This window comes from Sorex fumeus, unplaced genomic scaffold, assembly GCF_029834395.1.
Source record: "Sorex fumeus unplaced genomic scaffold, SorFum_2.1 ptg000233l, whole genome shotgun sequence".
Lineage (NCBI taxonomy): Eukaryota > Metazoa > Chordata > Mammalia > Eulipotyphla > Soricidae > Sorex > Sorex fumeus.
Genome location: NW_026606290.1, coordinates 1,491,727 through 1,508,912, shown reverse-complemented (window position 1 = coordinate 1,508,912; position 17,186 = coordinate 1,491,727). Strand labels below are relative to the sequence as shown.

Sequence of the window (17,186 nt, the reverse complement as noted above, 5' to 3'; positions counted from 1 at the left end):
ACAAGAAGGAGAGAGACTGCAATGGCCAGGGCCCGGGGCAGGATGCAGAGGTGGTGCTTGTTGGGTACCGGGTTTCCGTGTTAAACCATCAAAGGCCATGGTGCCTGCCTACCTCCGTGAATTGGACTCAGTGTCCCTGGACCTTATGCTCAACAATGACAGTTTCTGGGCTGCGTATCTGCCCACCACTCAACAGGACAGGGAAGCCCCTGACCTTTGGAACAGTGACCTGCCGAGGGGCAGGTGACAGTCGAGGGAACCGGTCTGCAGAGCAGGGAAGGACACAGATGAAAGCCAAGCTGAGGAAGCCGGAGAGTCCCAGAGGAAAGAGCAGCCTGGGGGCGCCCTGGCCGGGAGCCCCAGAGGGGTGCCTCCTACTCACGCTTTCTCAAAGCGCTTGCCCTGAACGCCGCTGCCTTGTTGGAACCCAAGCAGTTGTGGGATGATGATCCCTGGCACACCTGTGCAGGTGGGACCCAGTTAGAGCGCCCCCTGCAGGCCGGAAGCTTGGGTTCTCAACGGCAGGCTCCAACGCCAGAATGGGGGGCCCAGAGACAGTGATCAAGAAGACTCCTCCTTTGTCACCCCCTCCTGCTCAGCAAAGCACCGGACACAGCGGGTGAATGAGACCCAGGAAACAAATTAGCCCGCGTGTCCTTCACGTGTGCACCCTGCAAATTTATGTCCAATTTAAACCAGGCCTCCAACCCTGCCCGCCCTGCTCGCCTGAAGGGCCCAGCTGAGTTCTTCACATTCACATCTGTTAGCTGGGTTCCAGGCTGGTTGAGGTCACTGCTAAAATTTCACCAACAGATTCCTGGGTGGGCCCCTCGACACCCACAAAGAGTGACTTCCAGGATGTCTGAGGTCATGGGGGATTCCAGTGACAGTTATCATTCCACGCAAAGGAAGTTAAATTCACCTGCTTTTTTTTTTTTCGGACTGGAGCGATAGCACAGCGGTAGGGCGTCTGCCTTGCACGCAGCCAACATGGCCGACCCGAGTTCGATTCCTCCGCCCCTCTCGGAGAGCCCGGCAAGCTACCGAGAGTATTCGATATGCCAGACACAGTAACAACAAAGTCTCCAATGGAGACCTTACTGGGCCCGCTTGAGCAAATCGATGAGCAACGGGAGGGCCTTTAACTTTACCTTTACCAAAACTTTTTTTCTTTTTTTGAGGGGGGAAATTTCCAGCGTTCAGGGGCACTGGAGGCCACTCCCAGGTGATAACTCTGCCAACTGGGCCTGGTGGCTCAGTGCTGGGACTCCTGGTTGTGACACTGCTTGGCCCAGTGGTGCCAGGAAGCGTCAGGGTCAAGGGCCTGCACAGCGCTGGGGACCCAACCAGGGTCTTGTACAAGCAAAGCATGATCCCTGATCCCTGGACCCACAAAATAATTTTTTGGGGGGTCACACCTGGTGATGCACAGGGGTTACTCCTGGCTTTGCACTCAGGAATTACTCCTGGTGGTGCTCAGGGGACCATATGGGATGCTGGGTTTCGAACCCGGGTCGGCCGCATGCAAGGCATACACCCTCCCCGCTGTGCTATTGCTCCAGCCCCCATAAAATAATGTTTAGTGGGGTGGGGACACACCTATTGATGCTCAGGGCTTACTCCGGGCTCTGCACTCAGGAATTACTCCTGGCAGTGCTCGGGGCACCATATGGGATGCTGGGAATCAAACCCGGGTCGGCCGCATGCAAGGCAAACAAAACACCCTCCCCACTGAACTATCACTCCAGCCCCATAGAATATTTTTAAGTTCAATAATTCTCTGTTGTTTGCAGGAAGGGGGACTGGAGGGGGCGCGAGGAATCTCTTTCCTTGAGACATCAGAGCCAGACGTTCCGAGAGCCTCAGAGAGAAAGCAGAGCTTCCGTCCTTCATTGCTCTCAGCCATTCCAACCAGCAGCGTGAGGGAGAATCAAAAAGAACTCCTGGAGAGCACTAGGGAACAGGCACTAGCTCTCAGCTTGCCGTTATCCTGAGGGAGGGCTCCGAGACATAGGTTTGTGGGAGAACTTCACAGTCCCAGAACAACAACAAGAAGAAGACACTGTCCAGGCGGAGATGAGGACTGCAAGATTCGATGTCTAACTGGCTTAGAGCTGGGCAGAAGCGGCGTCTGCAGCTGCAAATGGAGGGCCACAAAAGGAAGGGCTGCTGCGAGGTGATGACGTTACGCTCGAGTTTTAAAGTGTAGTTAAAATTTGCTGTCTGAGGGGCTGGAGTGATAGTACAGCAGGCAGGGCATTTGCCTTGCACGCGGCTGACCCGGGTTCGATTCCCAGCATCCCAATAGGGTCCTCTGAGCACCGCCAGGAGTAATTCCTGAGTGCATGAGCCAGCAGGAGGAACCCCTGTGCATCGCCAGACATGACCCAAAAAGCAAAAAAAAAAAAATTGCTGTATGATATTTCATAAGTTGATTACACATAACCTATAGAGTTCCAGAGGGAAAACGGAACAGAAGGACGAAGACCTTTGGACAAGGACTGCCACTGTGGCAGTGGCCACTGACCCCTACCCCCACCCCATCCTTTGTGGCTGGGATGTGCGTCCCGTGAGGGGCTGGGCAGGGGGCGGCAGCTCAGAGCCTAACAGGAAGTGCATTCTGCAGCTGCCCCGGAGTAGGTGGGTTTGAGTCCATGGATCTTGAACCAGCTCTCCAGTCTGGGGGAAAACGGCTCCCACACACCCCTCAGGCTGGAGTTCTGAGCCTGTCCAGAGACCACTGCTGATGTCCATGAGCTGTCACACCCCAGAGCCCCTCTGCTTAAGGGGTGTGGTGGTGGGGTCCATACTGCTTCTTCTGGCTCAATCTGCCAATTCAGGTTTTCCTTTGGCTGCCAGACAGATTTTATCTTTCCCGCGACAGCGAGAACGGCTGGGGCTCGCTGACTTACCTGCGGTGATTCTTTTAGTCTCCTAGATAACGGAATTTCCCCCTTCCAAAGGCGAGAAGACTGAGGCCAAATAAAGTCCAAGATCCCTGAACTAGTGAGTGATGTTACAGAATTACACTCAGAGTCCAAGCTTTTCAGCACCCCGAGTGCTGAAAAGAAGTAAGCAATGACCCTGAGTGCAGGAGTTGGGCTCTGCGTCTGCCGGCGCCCTAACCATTAGGCTAACCACGAAGCTCCGTGCTGCTAAGGACCTATTGTCCAGGCTCTGCCAAGCACACCCACCCCCCCACCTCCCTCCCCTGGGGAGATCCCTGTCTGGAGAGTGGGGGCTCCCGGTGCACCTCAATTGTGTGTTTCTCACAACATACAAGTCTCCACCCTGCATAACCACTACACTCCTTTGGAAGAACCGGTGCACACACCCCCACCCCCAGGGCTGACATGGATGGCGTCCATCCTTTTAGGACTTCATTCATCCTTCAGATGTTTTATGCTCCTTGTCTGTCCAACTGGGGGACAGGAAAGCACCTGAAGAATAAGGACCAAATCTTTGACTAATTTCCTGTTTTCAGGAATATTCAGCCCAGGGCTAGGCACAGAAACCCAAATTCCAGGATGATGTTACTCGTACACAACACTGACATCATCATAATAATAGTTATTATTATTATTATTATAATTGCTTAATTATTTAAGTTCTGGAAGAAAGCAGCTTCTATGAGTGGGAGATGATCGGGTTCTATACACATGGAGCCAAAACACTCATTTGGGGGTAAACACTCAGAAATAGTACATTTAATATTTTATTAGCGTTAGAGGACAACGAAGAAAATTTTATGAGCCTATTTCCTCCCAAATTTATTCACATTTCCAGCAACTGGGAACAAAAATTCCAATCCGTCTTAAAAAACGAGAGGCTATCCTATGCCTTCATTATGCTTTTTTTAAGACGAAGGCAGACTATTTTTAAAAAATCCTAACACAAGCCCAAATGGTTCTCATTAAGGAAAACATAGATCTTTTCATCCCTGATATGAAACGTCTATCATAATTATTGAAACAGTCCAACCCATACCCTTAAAACAGGAAACACACAGTCTAATAAACACGCTAACTTATTTATAATAGCCGGAGAGCAAAGACATCGGAAATCGGAATATGCATTGCAATCATCCTGCAGCTTCTAACTCGAGATTTATAAACTTTGAGCAGCAGCATGAGAGCCAAACGCTACCTGTCTTAATTCATACATTAGCTCATCGCAGACACCGTTCACGGAGGGAGCGATCAAGCCCCCGAATATCTGTTTTTATCCAGCAGGAAGACACAGACGAGAAGCCCCTCACAACACAAACAAACAGATGAGAGGCATCGGATGAGCACACACAGCCTGTCATGCGTTGCCTCCAGGCTTGGGCTCACAGCAAACACACACACACAACAAAAGACCGGCCGAGCGTGGGGATGCTCGTGGCACGGGAATCGGGGTGCAGACGGTGCAAACTTACCAGTTCCACAGATCCATAATGCTTCCGACTGAAATCCCCTCGTCGACAGCCGAGGTCTTCCGAGACGGAGCTGGAACAAAAATGCTTCATCAGTATCACGCATAGCGAGTCGGCCACAGACCTCCTGGCAGGAAGCAGCCCCCATCGGCGAGCAGGGCTGCTCGGAAGCCGACTTGCCCCCCTGGTCCTCACTGCAGGGGCACCTCGGAGTGGCAGCCACTGTCCCCAGCAGCCATTGCAGCCGGCTTGGAGGAGCCTCCGGAGAAGGGAAGAAACACACACACACACACACACACACTCACACACTCACACACTCACACACACACAAACGCCCGAGTCATCCCTGGAAGTCTCGGCAATGATTGAATTAAATATTTAGTCATTTGGAATCGATTGAAATTTCCAAGGCTCCCGGAGGCTGATCATTTCGTTTTCTGTCTCAGCAAAGGAGAGAGAAACCCTGCAGTAAACTCGAGGCCAGGGACGAAGCGGAAAACGATCTTTCAAGGAAGGCAGCCTCTTTGTCCCAACAGCCAACATCACAACAACAACAACAACAGCAACAATAAAAATAACCCAGGGCCTGGAGCGATAGCACAGCGGGTAGGGCGTTTGCCTTGCACGCGGCCGACCCGAGTTCAATTCCCAGCATCCCATAATGGTCCCGAGCACCGCAAGGAGTAACTCCTGAGTGCCGAGCCAGGAGTAACCCCTGTGCATCACCGAGTGTGACTGAAAAAGCCAAAAAAAAAAAAAAACCCATAGTATTTTTTGATGCTCTGGGGGGGGGGGGAACCCAAATCTTTAAACAAGAAGCACAAAATGCAACTTTGAAATCCTGGTAGGCCCAGCACCCCCCTCCCCCACACCCCACCCCAAGTCTTCTCCCACCCCTCCCACATTCCCCCCTCCCCTGGCTTCAATTTATAATACTATGACGCGAGGGGGAGAAAGGACAGAAATGAACACAGACCCAGACAAGCGAAATTGAAAAACTGAACATCCAAGCATATAATGTGATTAAAAAAAAACAAACAGAGAGAGGTTGGGGCTGGAGCGATAGCACAGCGGGTAGGGCGTTTGCCTTGCACGCGGCCAACCCAGGTTCGAGTCCCAGCATCCCATATGGTCCCCTGAGCACCGCCTGGAGTGATTCCTGAGTGCAGAGCCAGGAGGAACCCCTGTGCATTGCCGGGTGTGACCCAAAAAAGAAAAAAAAACAAATCAAAAAAACAGAGAGAGGTTGCTAATCCTCCCCCCTCCCCCATCCTCCCTCCCCAGACTCAGTTTAGGAGAGACAAACCACACACTGCTGGAAGAAGTCGAAACAAGGGTGGAAACCACGATTGCATCGACACTAACCCGAATGCAGTGACACATTCCCAAGATACTCCTAGACACGGGGCGAAGCAACTGGCCCCCGAGGAAACCACCGGGGATCCACAAATAACGGTCTCGGCGAGTTCTGCTCCAAACAGGGCAGGCAACTACCGCTAGCAGAAGCCAGAACACAAATAACACGGCAATGACAGTCCGCCTGTACCCCGACAATCGGTTCCGGCAGCTCCGGAAGGCGCGACTGTACCTTTTCATATTCCCTCAGAGCGAGGCTACATTTTCTAAATGCTGGAGCTCTCGGCCCCTACGGCGAGAGCCGGAGTCGTGGTGCGGCTGCTGGGATGGGGTCTGCAAGGTCCCAGGGCCACGACACGGGACAGCGAGCCTCGAGCCACCGGCGCCGCTCCAGCATCGCTCAGGACGGCAGAATGAGCCTTCGGGAGGAATTTCACCTTCTGCAGTTCTCACTTCCTGTGTCGAAAGGTGCCACCGAGTAACGGATGCCATTTGGAAGGGTGTCCCAGATATCCCTCGGGCTGCCTTCCTGCTCCTGGGGACAGGCGTCTCTACCCAGACATCTCTGAAAGGGACCCCGAGGGTCTTGCAGCGGCTGGTCAGAAGCCCCCCAGTTCCCGGAGAAGGCTGCCAGGGCCCGATGGGCCCACAGCTCAAGGTTCTCGCGGGGCGGCGCAGAGTCAGTGGCCCAGGCCAGCGGGTTCTGTGATGTGAAACGGACCCAGATGCAAGCCCAGAGATGTGGCTGTTGGGGCCAGAGGCTGGGCGCTGCTGCCCACATCTGGGTCCAGCTCCCTGGACGTCACAGTGAGCAGCCAAGCCTGGAAGAAGCATGACCCCTGACCCGAAGAGTCAGGATGAAGTGGGGGGTTCTTGGGCTTCCCTGGGCCCCGAAGTGGGTGAGGGGTTCTGAGACACAAGGTCAGGGTCTAACCGCCTAGGCTGGGAATAAACTCCATGACCAGGAGGAACATCAGGGGCCGCAGGGTGAGGGCTGGGGGGAGCATTCTCGAAAACAAACAGGAAAGAAACAGCCCCTGCCCCAGCCATCCTCCTCCTCCAGCTGGGCTCCTTCTGGGGGCTGCAGAGAGGGGGTGGCCAGGCTGAAGCTGGGATGCATCTTGGGGGCTGCAGGAAACACTCAGGTGGGCTTTGTCCTACCCTCCCCGCCATAGGCCCTCTCCCCAGGCCCTCTCCCCGCCTGGCCCTCAGCTCGGGGCCTACGCCGTGGGGGTGATGTGGTGCTCCCTGGGGGTTCCTCCAGGACCCGGTGACTGGCCCACTGCTGGGCCCTGGTGGCTGCACAGTGGACGCTGGTGACACTCCTGAAGGTACCTGCCCACTTACTCCTGCCAGCGTGCCCAGGGGGCTGTCTGCTGGGCGGAGGGGGGACAGCAGGAGGAAGGCCATGCATCAAGAGGCAGAAAATGGGGCGGGGGGGGACAGGGCGTTTGCCTTGCACGTGGTTGACCCGGTTCGATTCCCAGCATCCCATATGGTCCCCCGAGCACCGCCAGGAGTCATTCCTAAGTGCAGAGCCAGGAGGAACCCCTGAGCATTGCTGGGTGGTGACCTCCCCTTCCAAAAAAAATGCAGAAAGTGACATGAGCCAGAGACAGATGTGTGGTTGTGTTGAGAGCCGGGGTGACCCATCGAGGGCCTGTGTTCTATGAGCCAAGAAGCTGGTCTCACGCCCTGGCTGTGACCACAGCAGCAACCTTAAACACGTGCCAACCGGCTTTCTGGCAGCCCAGGGACACTGGCTGCATCCAGGAAGACGAGCTTGGCGGCTCCCTGAGCCCAGCCTGTGCTCTGACTTAGACTTTCGGCCATTCAGTGTGGCCAGGGCCCCCTCCCACGACACCCCAGGGGTAGGCGAGAACCCTGCAAAGGGGGCCATGGTGTGAGACTAGGGGCCACTCTGGTAGGACGGGGGGGACCACAGCAAGGAAACAGGTGAAAAGAGGCTGGGAGATGCTTAAGCACTGTCTGGCTGCAGCTGAGACAGGCTCCTTGCGGGGCCGAGACACGGAAAAGGGGAGCCCCAGCCCGAACTGGAGGGGCTCCCTGTGAGATAAAGGGCCTGGAGAGTGAGCGCGTAGCGACCAGGGTCTGCTGGCTCTGAGGACAGTAAGACATTTAGCCACTGAAGACAGGTAGTAAAGATGGGGTGGGGGGTCTTTCCACCCCTGCCCATAAATGTTTCCTGACCTGGCTAGTTGGGAGTGGAGGGTCAGGAGAGGGCCTGGGAGTGAAGCCACAACAGGAAGGGGCCTGGGTCCCCAAATGACCACACTGAGGACCCCAGTGGGCTTCCCGTCACTGGCCCTGGCGGGGCGGGCGAAATGACTTCAGTGACTTCCATTCCCTGAAGTCACTAAGACCCGGGGTCATCAAGACCAGAGCAGAGGGGGGCTTCAGGAGAACCCCCTCCCACTCACAGAGCTTGTCAGAGGGCAGAGGGACTTGGGGGGGGCTTCAGTGGGTTCCTCCCCCATTCATCTCCTTGGCTTTTTTTTTTTTCTGGAAACCGAGTGTCCCTGGCAGCCGGCCACTCCCTGGGGTTCCAGGCTGTCTGTGGCTGCTCTTGCATGTCAACACACGGCTGAGTGTCATAACAGAGGCCCACGGGGCCCACCCGCCCGAGAAGTCTGGCATGTGGGCGCTGGCCGTGGCGTCTGCCAGCCCTCTCTGCATCTGCCCTCCAGGGCCTGTGACTGGTCCTCACGCTGGATGAAGAGACCTGAGAGCAGCACAGGCCCTCCCGGCCCCCAGCCGGAGCCCAGGCAGGCACTTTCTCAAATGCAGGTTCCCTGGCCTGGTGCCTGAAATGGTGACTCAGCTGGTCTGTGATTATCACAAAGGCGGGGTGGGGGGGGGGGGATTCTGATGCAGGAGGTTAGGCACTGCTCTTCTAGAAGCTTCAGGAACCTTCGGGAAGGCGCTCTATACCCTGTGGCATGTTGGTGAGGAAGGACAAGGCTCTGGGGAGGTTTCCCGTGAACAGGAGGAGGGGTGAGGCATGGGCCCCAATGCTGTGGGGGGGGGGGGGTGGAAGGGATAAGGGGCGCAGCCCTAGGCCCTGGTCCGCCATGCAGGGGTGAGGAGAGAGAGGGCAACTTGGCCGTTCTAGTGAGAAAGAGCAAGCGGATTCCACACACACGTTTATCCCAGGAAAACGACTCAAAAATGACTCTTATTACCGCTCCGGATTCTTGTTTAAGAAAGCGCTGGGAAGTGGCTTCAGAAAACCCGATTACAAACTTCCCAGCGCTATTAAATGTGTATACGGGTCACCCCTCCCCCCGTGGTGCTCCGGGGAGCACATGGAGTTGGGGCAACTCGGGGTTCACGCGTGCTGGCCATGTGGCTGCCACCTGAGTTCTCGCCTTAGCCTCTTTCCGATTTTTTGTTCTTTTGGGCCACACCTCGTTTTGATTTGGGGGCACACCAGACAGAGCCCGGGTCTTACTCCTGGCTCTGTGCTCAGGGATCACTGCGGCAGAGCTTGGGGAGCCATAGGGGATGCCAAGGGACGAAGCTGGATTGGACGAGTGCAGGACAAGTGACTATCTGCTGTACCATCTCTCAGGACCCCCACATTTCCAAAGAGTTTTAAATGAGATGGATTTTCTGCCCCGTCACAGAAAGGGAAGGGGTAGGGGCAGGATCCAGGCAGCCCCAACGTTCCCTCTCTCCTTCCCGGGGGTCCCCCACCTCCTAGAAGAGACCTGGATGTCCCCAGAAAGGAACCAGAGCGTCCGAGCACACCACAGGTGCCACGGTCCCGGCTCTAAATAGAAAACCTTCTGTTTCAGCAAATTAAGGCGTGAGGATGCTGGATCACGCCTTGGAAGCATGAAGCAGAGCCGAGGGCCTTCATGCTACATCTCTAAATAGGGGCTGGGACGACGGCAAAAATTCTGAGCTCTGCATGGAGGCAGAAGGAGAAAATGCCAGGAAAAAGCCAGGCAGCCGGAGAGCAGGGTAAGCCCCTCCAAAGGGTCCAAGACAGGGACTGGAGCGATAGCACAGCAGGTAGGGCGGCCTGCATGCGGCCGACCTGGGTTCGATTCCCAGCATCCCATATGGTCCCCTGAGCACCGCCAGGAGTAATTCCTGAGCGCAGAGCCAGTAACCCCTGTGCATTGTTGGGTGTGACCCAAAAAGCAAAAAGCAAAAAAAAAAAAAAAAAAAAAAAAAGGGTCCAAGACAGGGAATCTGTTTTGAGGGTTTTTTTTGAGGTGTGGGAGGGAAATGATATCTGCCTGTGCTCCGGGCTTACTCTTAACTCTGTGTTCAGGGATCATTCCTGGAGGTGTTTAGGGGACCCAGTCACTGTCACTGTCCTCCTGTTGTTCATCAATTTTCTCGAGCAGGCCCAGTAACGTCTCCATTGTGAGACTTTGTTGTTACTGTGTCTGGCATTTCGAATACGTCACGGGGAGCTTGCCAGGCTCTGCTGTGCGGGCGAGATACTCTCAGTAGCTTGTCGGGCTCTCCGAGAGGGCGGAGGAATCGAACTCGGGTCAGCCATGTTGGCTGCGTGCAAGGCAACTGCTCTACCCGCTGTGCTATCGCTCCAGCCCCCTATGGGGTGCCAAAGATCAAGTCCAAGTAGAGATAAGGGCCAGGAGGATCGCTCCGTGGCTTGGAAGCCGGCCTCACATGCCGGGGGAAAAGGCAGCTGAGATAGAGAAGGGACCACCAAGCAAAGGCTGCTTGGAGGGCTTGCTCAGGATGGGAGATGCAAGCTGAAAGTAGACTATGGACCAAACATGATGGCCACTTAATACCTGTATTGCCAACCATAACACCCCAAAGGAGAGAGAGAGTAAGAAGGAATGTGCCTGCCTGCCACAGAGGCAGGGGGGGGATGGAGTGGGGGTGGCGGGAGGGATACTGGGAACACTGGTGGTGGAGAATGGGCACTGGTGGAGGGATGGGTACTTGGCCATTGTATGACGGAAACGTGATCACGAAAGTGTGTGAGTCTTTAATTGTAGATCACAGTGTTTCATTAAAAACATTTTTTTAAAAATTGAAAAAAGAAAAAGTACATCTCCTTCCGTATCACTAAAGATTATGCCTTGCATCAAAGAGAAACTCAATAAATATTTGTTTCATGAGAAAATGAACAAAAACAAAACAAACAAACAAACAAAAAAGGTCAAATCCAGGTCAACTGCTAGCCAGGCAAGCGCCCTGCTCTCTCTCCAGGCCCTCCCGTTAGGGAGTCTGACCCAGGTGCCCTCAGTGACACGGGCCCCTAGTCCACCCACTGAGAGAATCGGGAGGGACCCCAATGATCAGTGAGGCCCCCTGATGCAGGCCTCAGCCGCTCACGGCCCGCAGGAGGCTGGGAACAGAGGCGAGGCTCTTTGGGGACCCGCAGAGGAGTCATGAGAAGCCCCGGCAGCGTCTCAGAAGCCAGAACATCGCGTTCAAGGTCACAGGCTGCAGGATGCGGCCTCGGTCCCCTGGGAAGCAGCTGGCAGCAGCGAGAAGGGAGTCCCCCCTCTTTGAGGGACGGCGAGGCTGAAAAATGAGGCAGCTCTGGGCGTGGGGGAACCAGCACTTCCTGCTGACAGGAACCAGGACGGGCCGCCAGGGACCAGCTGTCCTTGAAGGTAAGTGGCACCGAGAGCAGAGATGCCATCACGCCTTCCGTTCGGGGACGGGGACAAGATCTCGGCCCTCTCTCCACAGGAATGACAAGCGCGGGGAGAGAGAAGCAAATAGGAAGATCTCCAGAAGGTGTGTGCTGATAGAACAGTGGGGAGGGTGTTTGCCTTGCATGCGGCCCAACCCGGGTTCGATTCCCAGCATCCCTTATGGTCCCCTGAGCACCGCCAGGAGTCATTCCTGAGCGCAGAGCCAGGAGGAACCCCCGAGCATTGCCACGTGTGACTCAAATGGCAGAAGGTGTAGGTGAGGGTCCTGGGCTCTCTGCCGACAGCTCCACAATGCTGCCTGTGCCCCATGCACCTCACATGCAGGTCAGGTCCCCCAGCCCAGTGTGGGCTGTCCTGGACGCATCTGGATGCTCCCTGGTGAGCTACGCCACTCTTAGGGGACTCAGAGAGGAGCTGTCTCTGGGGGGCTGCTCAGCACAGCCCCCAACACGCATGGGCCACCCAACCTTCACAGCTGTGGCTTCGCCAAGTCCTGGATTCGAACCCAGAGCCCAGGCCCATGCAGGCTGCCCGCGACATTTGCGGAAAAAAGGAATCTTGAATGAACGGTCACAGTTTCCTTCTGCTGTTTCCTCTGAACGATCACAGTTTCCTCTGAACTTGGTGGATTCCGACCCTCCTCCTTTTACACTTGCGGAAAGAAGGAATCTTGAATGAACGGTCACAGTTTCCTCTGCTGTTTCCTCTGAACGGTCACAGTTTCCTCCTCTGAACACGGTGGATTCCGACCCTCCTCCTTTTACACTTGCGGAAAGAAGGAATCTTGAATGAACGGTCACAGTTTCCTCTGCTGTTTCCTCTGAATGGTCACAGTTTCCTCTGAACTTGGTGGATTCCGACCCTCCTCCTTTTACACTTGTAGAAAGAAGGAATCTTGAATGAACGGTCACAGTTTCCTCTGCTGTTTCCTCTGAACGGTCACAGTTTCCTCTGCTGTTTCCTCTGAACGGTCACAGTTTCCTCCTCTGAACACGGTGGATTCCGACCCTCCTCCTTTTCCTCCCACCCCACCAGTTGCCACTCATTTTGTTTTTTTTTGGGGGGGGTCACACCTAGGGGTGTTCGGGGCTTACTCCTGACTCTGTGCTCAGGGATCACTCCTGGTGTAGCTCAGGGACTTTATGGGGTGCTGGGGATTGAACTGTTTGTTTGGGCCATACCCAGTGGTGCTCAGGGCTTACTCCTGGCCCTGCCCTCAGGAAGTGCTCTCGGTGGTATTCAGGGGAGCCATATAGAGTGCCGGGGATGGAACCTAGGCTGGCTGCATACAAGCAAGGCAAGTGCCCTACCCACGGCACTGCCTGTCCGGCCCCTGGGATCAAACGGAGTTGCCACACGCAAGGCAAGCTCCTTAGCCTCTGTACAATCTCTCAGTCCCAAATAAGTTGTATTTGATTTTGGGGGGGGTAAGGTGGGGAGGGACTGGAGCAACACCCAGCAATTGCTCAGGGGTTATTTCTGACCCTGTACTTAGGAGTGACCCTTGGTGGTGTTTGAGGGACCACATTCAGTGTCAGGGATCAAACTGAGTAGGCTACATGCAAGGCGAGCATCTTAGCCTGTACTGCCTCTCTGACCCGCAAGTGTCATTTTAAAAGTTTCACGGAGGGGCTGGAGAGATAGCACAGCAGGGAGGGCGTTTGCCTTGCACGCGGCCGACCCGGGTTCGATTTCCAGCATCCCTTATGGTCCCCTGAGCACCGCCAGGCGTGATTCCTGAGCGCAGAGCCAGGAGTAACCCCTGTGCATTGCCGGGTGTGACCCAAAAAGCAAAAAAATAAATAAAAGTTTCACGGAAGTTGAGAATCTTTCACTTGTTCAACGATGAGTTTCAGAGCACCTGTGAGATACCATGTGTGTGTGTGTGTGGGGGAAGGGGCAGGTTCTAAGGCTGAGGGGTGGGTGTGGTTCCAAGCTCAGAGCACTCTCAGTGCCCTGGGGGGAAAGACGATCACATTTCGTGGGGCAAAGAGTCTATGTGCCATTCCAAAGGAACGGCGGGGAAGAAGACGGGAGGGACTGGGTTTCCTGACTTTGAGCTATACCACACAGCAATTTTTTTACACTTTTTTATTGAATCACTGTGATAGACTCTTACAAAGGTGTTCATGATCGGGTTTCAGTCATACAGTGTCCCAACACCCATCCCTCCTCCACCAGTGTAGATTTCCCAGCACCAGTGTCCCCAGGTTCCCTCCCATCACCCCCCACCCCTTATGTGCCTTTGATGGCAGGTGTTTTTCCTCTCTCTCTCTCTCTCTCTCTCTCTCTCTCTCCCCCTTCCTCTCCCTCACTCTCTCTTTCTCTCTCCTTTTGGGCATTCTGCTTTGCAATATTGATACTGAAAGATTATCAAGAATATCCCTTACCAGGGCTGGAGCGGTAGCACAGCGGGTAGGGCGTTTGCCTTGAATGCAGCCAACCTGGGTTCGATTCCCAGCATCCCATATGGTCCCTGGCAACTGCCAGGAGTAATTCCCGAGTGCATGAGCCAGAAGTAACCCCTGTGCATCGCCGGATGTGACCCAAAAAGAAAAAAAAAAAAGAATATCCCTTACCTACCTATAAGAACCCTCAGACCTTATCCAGCGTGATCATTCCCAGCTGCTGTTGTCATACTGTTGTCATACTGGTCTCTCCTCAATCTTACCTACCCTCAGCCCCACACAATTTGGCCACACAGCTTTAATGATCAAAACTGCAGAGTCCTTGGATAGAGACAGACCTGCAGACAGATCAATGAAACATGATTGAAAGTCCTGAGTTAAACCCTCAAATTTTTTTAAAATTAATTTTATTGAATCACCGTGAGATAGTTACAAGCTTTCATGTTTGGGTTACATCCACACAATGATCAAACACCCATCCCTCCACCAGTGCACATTCCCCACCACCAATATCCCTGGTATATCCCCCCTTTCCCACTCTCCCTCTGCCTCCATGGCAGACATGATTCCCCATAATCTCTCTCTACTTTGGCGCATTATGGTTTGCAATACAGATCCTGAGAGGTTATCATGTTTGGTCTTTTATCTACTTTCTGCACACATCTTCCATTCTGACCGATTCCTCCAGCCATCTTTTCCTTAGTGATCCCTTCTCTATTCCAGCTGCCTTCTCCTCTTTGCTCATGAGGCAGGCTTCCAGCTATGGTGCAATCTATCTGTCCCGTGTATCTACTGTCCTTAGGTGTCAGCCTCATGTTCTGTTGTTTTCTACTCCACAAATGAGCGCAGTCCTTCTATGTCTGTCCCTCTCTTTCTGACTCATTTCACTTAGCATGATACTCTCTGTGTCTATCCATTTTTTAAGCAAAGTTCATGACTTCATCTCTCTTGACAGCTGCATAGTACTCCATTGTGTAGATATACCAAAGTTTCTTTAACCAGTCATCTGTTCTAGGGCACTTGGGTTGTTTCCAGATTTTGGCTATTGTGAACAGTGCTGCAATAAACATATAGGTACAGATGTCATTTCTTCTATGCTCTTTTGCACCCTCAGGATATATTCCCAGAAGTGGTATTGCGGGGCCATATGGAAGCTCAATTTCTAGTTTTTGAAGGGCTGTCCATATTGTTTTCCAGAAAGGCTGGACTAGTGAGCATTCCCACCAACAGTGAAAGAGTGTTCCTTTTCCCCCCATATCCACGCCAGCACTGGTTGCTTTTGTTCTTTTGAACATGTGCCAGTCTCTGTGGTGTGAGATGATATCTTATTGTTTAAACCCTCAAATTTACAGACAGTTAATCTATGACGAAGAAGCTAAGTATATGAAGAGGATCAAAGAAAATCTCTTTCTCAAATGGTGCGCGGAAAACTAGATAACCACACATATCTCATGCCATTTGCAAAATAAACTCAAATGGATTAAAACCACCCGAGCAGTTAAGAAAAAGGAGACAATGATGGAGGGAAGGCGAGAGTGGTGGTGGGATTGATGTTGGACTATTCAATACCTGTAGCAAACCATCATGAACAACTTTGTTAGCCACGGTGTTTAAATACAATGGGGAAAAAATAAATTGACAGGAATTTAAGAAAAAAATTTTAAAAACCCTAGATGAGACCAGAATCCAAAAAATACATTGGAAGGGCTGGAGTGATAGCACAGTGGGTAGGGCGTTTGCCTTGCACGCGGCCGACCCAGGTTCGATTCCCAGCATCCCATATGGTCCCCCGAGCACCGCCAGGAGTAATTCCTGAGTGCATGAGCCAGGAGTAACCCCTGAGCATCGCCGGGTGTGACCCAAAAAGCAAAAAAAAAAAAAAACCCATTGGAAAAACCATCAGCAGAACTCTCCAGGAAATTGACCCACACAGGAGTCTTCTGTGAAATGACAGTGCAAAGACAATACAACCCAAAATAAGCAAGTGGGGCTACATCAAATTAAAAAGCTTCTTCATGGTGAAAGAAACTCAAGCAATAATAAAAAGACATCCACAGGGGTCGGAGAGATACAGTGAGGAGGGTGCTTGCCTTGCACACAGCTGACCCCGGTTCGATCCCTGGTACCCCGTATGGTCCTCCAAGCCCTGCCCGGGGGGATCCCTGAGTGCAGAGGCAGGATTATGCCCTGAGCACCACCTGGTGTGGCTCCAAAACAAACACAACAACAAGACACTGTACTGAAGGGGAGAAAAAATTTGCACTCAACACAGAAGATAAAGGGCTGGCATCCAAGAGATAGGAAGCACCGACACAACTCAACAACAAAATCTCCAAAGATCCTCCACCCCACTCACAAATGGGATGAGGAGACGAACACTTTCTCAAAGAAGACATGATCTGGGGCCGGAGTGATAGAGTACAGTCGGGAAGGCATTTGCCTTGCACGCAGCTGACCCAAGTTCGATCCCCAGCATCCCATGTGGTCCCCCGACCAACATCAGGTGTAATTTTTGAGTGCAGAGCCAGGAGGAACCAACCCCTGATCGTTGTCGGATGTGACCCAAAAAGCCAAAAGAAAAAAAAAAGAAAAAAAAAGACATGATACGTAGATGACCAACAGGGATACGAAAAAGTGATCACAACCACTCATGCAAATCAAAACAATGCTGAGGTAATGATCCCACCCCAGTGAGGAAGGCGCATATCTGACAGTCTGGAAACAGCCAGTGTTGGCAGGTTGTGGTGAGAAAGGAACCCTCACCCACTGTGGGTGGGACTGCCGTCTGAGTCAGTCACAGTGGGAGGCAATCAAGAGATCTAACCAAAACTAAAACTAGAACTCTTGGCTTTCCAGCTACCACTTCCTGGCATCCAGCCCCCAAACACAAAACTTTAATTTGAGGGAACCTATGTATACCTATGGTCACTGTCACTCTTGGTACAATAGCCAAAATATGGAAACACCCCAAACACCCAACTATGGACCATGAAGTGTGGTATATAGACCTACAATGGAATACTATGCAGCTCTAAAAAAGGACAAAAGCAGACAACTTACAACACCGTGAATGGAACTAGGGGACATCAGAGTGAGCGAAGTAAGTCAGAAAGGGAGAGAGACAGAATGTTCTCTCCCATATGTGGGTCTTAATGATACACAGTGAGGTATCAACAAAGGGACAAAGGCAACACAAGGGGACACCTGATCCACACAGTCGAGTTGGGGGGGGGTTGTTGAAGAGAAGGAGCTTCGGTACTTGGGAGATGGAGGTTGGTGCACTGGTGATGGGTGTGGTGCTGGAATTATGTGCATAGGAAACCACCAAAA

The 17,186-nt window shown here is 53.1% G+C and overlaps 1 protein-coding gene across 1 annotated transcript in view; it reads right to left on the bottom strand.

The window, feature by feature from the left end:
* Window positions 1-17,186, bottom strand: part of GARNL3 (GTPase activating Rap/RanGAP domain like 3) — a 150,800-nt gene that overhangs the window by 102,650 nt on the left and 30,964 nt on the right. Inside the window, 1 exon segment of the mRNA XM_056108856.1 lies at window positions 4,421-4,490. Within this exon segment, the coding sequence (XP_055964831.1) occupies window positions 4,421-4,490 (70 nt within the window).